The sequence below is a fragment of the Elephantulus edwardii genome, unplaced genomic scaffold (assembly GCF_000299155.1).
Source record: "Elephantulus edwardii isolate Elephantulus edwardi_28Jun2011 unplaced genomic scaffold, EleEdw1.0 scaffold00089, whole genome shotgun sequence".
NCBI lineage: Eukaryota > Metazoa > Chordata > Mammalia > Macroscelidea > Macroscelididae > Elephantulus > Elephantulus edwardii.
In genome coordinates this window covers 7,810,076-7,816,343 of record NW_006399839.1, presented here as the reverse complement: position 1 = coordinate 7,816,343, position 6,268 = coordinate 7,810,076, and the positions used below count along the sequence as shown (strand labels likewise).

The following is a 6,268-nucleotide window of genomic DNA, read 5'->3' as shown; positions in this document are numbered from 1 at the left end:
CAAAAATCTTCTTTTACACCAACAGCAACAAAACCTCTTTTCCAAGCAGCTGTTGAAAAGGCTCCTGTACAATGCAAAGCTCCTCTCTCCACTCTGATTTAAAGTCCTCTCCTCAAGCTTCCCATCCTATCTGGAAAAAGCACCTCTACGTATCCATTAGAACAGGGAGCCCCAGGCACCCCAGCCCACACCACAGCTCAACTCTAGCCCTCTGGTCACCCTGTAGATCCTCTGGAGGCTGGCACAGTGTCCCACTGCCCTCAGGTGACCCAGTCAGGAATATTAGGATGTGATGTCATGGTGGGACATGGGTCTGAACCCCCAGTCGCCCTCAGGAGACCCGAACAGGGACATGAGGGTGTGGTGTCATTGTGGGGCACAGGTCCAATCCCCCAGTCACCATCATATGACCCGGTCAGGTGTCATGATGTGATGTCACAGTGGGACATGGGTCTGGACCCCTGATTACCCTTCGGAGACTCGGTAAGGGATGTCAAGGTCTGATCCCTGGTCACCATGGTCAGAGATGTCAGGGTGTGATGTCACAGTGGGACACACGGGTCTGATCCCCTGGTCACCCTCGATGTCAGGGTAGCAAGTCTCTGTAGATTATGGCTCTAACAAGGGAGGGGCTCCAACCTCTGCAGGTACCTATGATGCGTGGGAGCCCACTGGCAGCCCGCCAGCCACGTGACCTCACGTGGTCAGGTGCAGTCAGGCAAAAGCCATCCAGCCTACAGGGAGGGCCAGCACAGCCCCCACTGGTCGAGCCATGGCAGGGAAGCCAGGTGGTTAGACATAGTCCAGGTGGGAAGCCCCTCTGAGCCAGGAAGAGCAGCTGGTGGGGTGAGGGCATGGTGCCCCTAGAGTGGACAGTCCTCCATCCAGCTGCTGACCTGCAGTGCCCACCAAGTGTCCACCTGGGACACCTGAGAGGGAAGCATTTTAGGGATAAGCTGATAGAGCCAACTGCTCGGGTCACCCCAGCACACAGACCAGAAAATGAGACCAAGGGCAGAGAGGCCAAGTGCCAGCACAGCCTTTTCTGGAAGAGCCAGGGACATCCACCAACGTGACCAGGGCCACGCCACAACACTGGATGCCCAGTGTCACTTTGTGCTGTCACCTCAGGCAATGACCCTTCCCTGGCTTCCATCTGTCCATCTATGAGCTGGCCTGCCAGGCCTGGGACGAACACCCAGAGCAGGGCAGGAAGCCAGGACCACAGGAAGACCACACAAGTCCCAAGAGCCTCTCCAAGGCAGCTTGAGACCGGGTCACTGCCCGGGCCTCGATCAAAGCAGCTCTCAGAACTCAGAGGGGTGGCTGCCGGCTCAGCGTCTGTCCGAGAGGGGCAGAAAGTGAGGGGAGCTGTCACAAATCACCTTTCCTCCTGCTCTCTGGGGACTGCAGGTGGCACGAGAAAAGGAATGCACAGAGCAGTGGCGAATCCTTGCCACCTGGCCACCCTCCCCGTGCCCCTTGCTCCAGGCTAATCCCAAGGAGCTGCCCCATCCTGAGGACCCCACAGGGGTGACCTGGTCTTCAGTGCCTCCCCTGCATCAGATAGCACCCTGGTCTCACTGATTAAGCACTTTCCAGAGGCCACTCTGTTCCAGTCCATGACGTCCTCCTAGGCCACTCAGACCCGGACGTCCTCTTAGGCCACTCAGGCCCTGGTTCTGAGAAGACGGCCCACCGGTGCACTGGACCATTTCCATCCTTCCTGGAGGAGGTATAGACAGTCTTCTAGCTTTCGTTTTAACGGCTGAAGAAACATGCTCATAGAAGCTAGGCCAGGTACCCACAGTCACACAGCTAAAAACTGACAGAGCAGGGCCTAGGCCATGAGGCCAAAGGTGCGAGAGAGAGACAGAGACAGAGAGACAGAGACAGAGAGAGAGACACAGATATTTGTGTCAGAAAAGCTCAGAAACAGCTATTCCTTCTCTAATAAACCTCACAGTCCTGAGTATCGTCTGTGAGTTCTGCATGGTCACAGAACCAGATGAAGAGTAGTTGCAGGCAAGGGGCGGACAACAGTGTTAGAACTCTTAGAAGGTGTGGAATGCTGGGGCCATGTCTGAGTTCATGCAAAAAAAGTCAGTGCTGACAAATCAGAACCAACTCCCAGCTGACCCTCCAGTGGGTTTTCGGAGGCTGGAAATTGCAGAGGGAAAGAGATTCCCCATCTTTTTCCCACAGAGCGGCTGATGGATTCGAACCAGCAGAGAGGTACAGCCATTGGGTTCGCAGTCCAAGCCCTTACAGACTGGGCCATCAGAGCTCACCTCTGAACTCACAGACATCGTGTTTTTGTGTTGTTTGTGGATATCTGTCCTCTTTGCAAAATGAACAGAGGTTAGCAGCTGTGTCCTAAGACCACCACACCCCACACCATGTTTATAAGTCTCTGCACTTGTCCCCAGGGCAGGCTCCTGGGGCCCTGTGACAGAAGGGGCTAGTGGTGAAGCCTGGCAGGACACTGTCCCACCTGGCCAGGCATAGCTCGGGGTGGGGGGGGCAGCCAGGGGGGCCATTTACCTGCGTGAATCCTGGGCCCACTCTCACCCTGCAGAGAGAGATCCCTCACCCCACTCAGGGTCAGAAAGCAGACAGGGGCAGGCCTCCATTCCTGTTGAGGAAAGGGGTGAAGGACTCCCCCAGTTCACAGGGAGCAGGGCAGCTCAGGCCAGGTGCCTCCAGACACCCCATCAGCCAGGGACCTAGCCTTTCTGGAAAGAGCATGGTTCCCGGAAACCAGAGTCCTCACAGGGACTGGCTGGGACCCAGGACCCATTAGTTATTCAACAGGTGGCGTCAGCAAAGGCGGGGAGCCAAGGCTCCAGTGTGGGGGGGAGCTCCAGGGATACAAAGGGTGCTGCACACCCCCCACTTCAACATCGCCTTCAAAACAGCCAGTCACCAGGCAGGGGCTGGCCTCCCGGAGCCAATCCCGTGGCGGCGGCGGCAGCCAGAAGCTAAAGCGTGGACATTCTGTTCCCATTTCCAGCCTGGAGGCCTCATGTGACTGCCTGCCTGCCTGCCTGCCTCCTGTCCCCCTCAGCCACCTGGGGCCTGGCCCAGCAAACACCACACCCCACCAAGCAGGGGGCACATTACACAACCTGTCCAAACAGAAGCCTCACGTGACTCTCAGACGTCCAGGTCGGCTGGCTTATCTCAGAGCCTGTAGAAGGAGGCAGGCTCCATGCTGGTCAGGAAGGCAAGAAGGTAGTCCCCACTCCAGGCGGGAGGACAGACAGACAGGGACCCCTAGAGTTCCAGAAAGGGGCCCGGGTCCTCCACCTGCCTCCATACCACATCCATCCTGGAACAGAAAGCTGTGGTGGCTGAGAAGTGAAACACAAATGCGCACTCCCCACACAGTTCTAGAAAGGGGTTGGGGAGGGAGTCTGGGCCCCTGGGGACGCCAGGTATTTTTCTAAGCTTGTATTCTGCAGAGGAAGAAATCCTGGTGAGTCAGTCCTGTCAGGCCTGGGTTGGGCAGCAAACCCTCCTCGCCGCCCAGAACAAATGAGGAACCACCCCAGTCTGTCACCATGCTTCTCCCTCGTGCACATACAACCCCCCCACCCACCCTGCCACCCCCAGGTAGATCAGAACACTACCCGGGTCAGGAACCCCTGAGGCTGGACCACAGCTTTTCTAACCAGAGGCAGTAAAAGCTTTCCTGCCCACCCCCAAGGCCTCGAGGAAACCCAGGGGTGTGGCTTGACCCAGAATAACTTTCTCTGTGGATGGGGAAATGCCATAGCATTTCCCTGAGATAATACTTTTGTTTTCATTTCTTGTCCCCAACCATTTCAAAAAAGAAAAAAAAACGCAAAAGCCAGGTAAGGCTGACCACAGGGTGAGACGGCTGACTCCACCCGGGTAGAAAGCCAGAAAGGGCGGGGAGAACAGCATATGAGGCTCTGGCTGGCCTGGGGAGTGAGGGTTTTGGGGGTTACTGCTAGGGGGTTCTGGCTGGCCTGGGGAGTGAGGGTTTTGGGGTTACTGCTAAAAGCGCCTGTGTGGTTTCTTCACAGGAAAGGCTGAGTGCAGACACCGGCGTGGGGGCCTTACTCCATCTCCTTCCGCTCGGCTTCCGCGGGGCTCAGGTCCTCCTCCACGCCATAGTCCAGGATGGAGCCCACTCCGAAGGCTTTGTTGTGCTGGATCACAGGCCGGATGGACTCCTGGTCCTCGCCGGCCACGAAATGCCCATAAAATGTCATCTTCATTAGCTTGTTGAACAGCCTTTGCCCCAGAAGTGTCCTGGCCAAACGGAGCAGCTGAAAGGTAGAAGCCACAGCTGGACTAGGCCACTCACTGTCCCCTTTCACCACCCTCACACCTGTCACACACCACACCTTTGTCCACCCTCATGCCAACAACAGGCCACACCTTCATGCAATCATGCCCACCACAGACCACCCAACCATCTACCCTCAAGCCCACCACAGACCCTTTGTACACCCTCATGCCCACCACAGACCATCCCATCGTCCACTTCATGCCTGTCACAGATGACCCCTCCGTCCACCCTCATGACCTCCACAGACCGTCCCATTATCCACCCTCACGCCTAACAGAGATTATCCCTTTGTCCACCTTCACATCCGCCACAGACCACCTTTCCGTTCACCCTCTCACCATCACAGATGGTCATGCCGACAACAGACCACAGCTTCGTCTATCCTCATGACCACTGTATCACCCCTTTAGCCACCTTCATACTCGATACAGACCACCTTCTGCCTGCCCTCAGTACATGAAGTCTAGATCACCCCATGGTCCACCCTCAGCCCACCAAAGACCACCCGTCCCCTTATCCCCCCTCACCCCACCACAGACCACCCGCCCCCTCATCCCCCCTCACTCCGACCACAGAGCTTTCACATGATTTTCCTGGACCATGACCCAATGCTCAGCTGACAGCCTTGAGCTTCTTGTGAGGAACAGAAGGAACAACTTGTTCCCCTGCTCGGAGCCCCTGGAATCCAGCACTTGTTCACCCCAGCAAGTGAGCAGGCCTGGAACCCCACCTCCTGGGAGGAGGCACCCTCTCAGGGGCCCCTCCAGGCCGCTGTGGGTGCTCCATCACCACCTGCTGGCACAGGCGCCTGCTCTGGTCTCTCCCAGGGACAAGCAGTGGATACTTTCCCAACATGCAGTATACACGGAGTCCCTGAGTAGTACCAACAGTTAATGCACTTGGCTGCTAACTAAAAGGTTGCTTGTTCAAGTCTGCCACAGGCGCCTAAGAAGAAAGGTCTGGCAATCTCCTATTAAAAACCAACCCAGCCACTGAAAAACTTCATGAAGGTAGCATTGTCCACAAAGACTATGGTCACAGGGCCCACAAACCCTTCCGAGCAGCCATCGAAGCAGTCTTTCCCAGTCTGGAACAAGGAAGAGGAAGGAATGAGAAGCAAAGATGTACTGAAACAATTAGTCCCATGTGAACCTCAAGTCAGAATCAGACGGTGACCAGCTACCACCCTGAACCATTCTCAAAGGGATCAAATTGGTCCTGGAGAGAGTAGGGAGAAATCTGGAACAAAATTCAAAATCTTAAAAAAACCCACAAGCCAATCTATAAGCCAAGCTTTTTGGTTTGTTAGAAACTTGTGGAAGCCCAGGCACTACGGCTGTCAGTCATCCTTCAAATTTGGAATAAAACACTCCCATGGGCCAACTTCCAGCCAAGCCATAGACAGATCTATAAGGTGACCACGCACTCCTTAGAATATTAATCATATAAGGGTTTGCCTCAAGATAAAGCCATGAAGGCAAGAAGGGGTTGTTGTTTTTGTTAGATGCCATTGAACTAGAACTCACAGTGACTCTGTGAACCGATCTGAAACCTGCTACCTTGCACCAACCTCACAATCTCTTATCAAGCGCAAGCCCAACACTGCAGTCACTGTCTCAGTCCATGTAGTTAAGGGTTTTCTTCTCTTTTTGACTGTTCTCTCTTGCTTGGGAAGTGCAACCAGGGTGCTCCCCAGAGGCAAAGGATGTTGTTGTTATGTGCCATCAAGTTGCTTGTGACTCACAGTGACCCTATAAGAGCCCTAAAAGCCGTTCTCTCCTATGCCAACCTCGCTGTCTCAAACACATTCATTACCACCACTCCACTCACAGAATCGATCCGTCTCATTGAAAGTCTTCCTCTCCTGCACCGTCCCTCCACTCTCCCAAACATGATGTCCCTCTCCAAGGACCAGTCCCTCCTTGCAACATGCCCAAAGTATGTCAG

At 55.1% G+C, this 6,268-nt stretch overlaps 1 protein-coding gene across 1 annotated transcript in view; it reads right to left on the bottom strand.

The window, feature by feature from the left end:
* Nucleotides 1–6,268, bottom strand: part of PRODH (proline dehydrogenase (oxidase) 1) — a 36,308-nt gene that overhangs the window by 17,203 nt on the left and 12,837 nt on the right. The window contains exon 2 of the mRNA XM_006890459.1: nt 4,090–4,298. Coding sequence (XP_006890521.1) covers nt 4,090–4,298 — 209 coding nt within the window. The remainder of the gene's footprint in view (nt 1–4,089; nt 4,299–6,268) is intronic.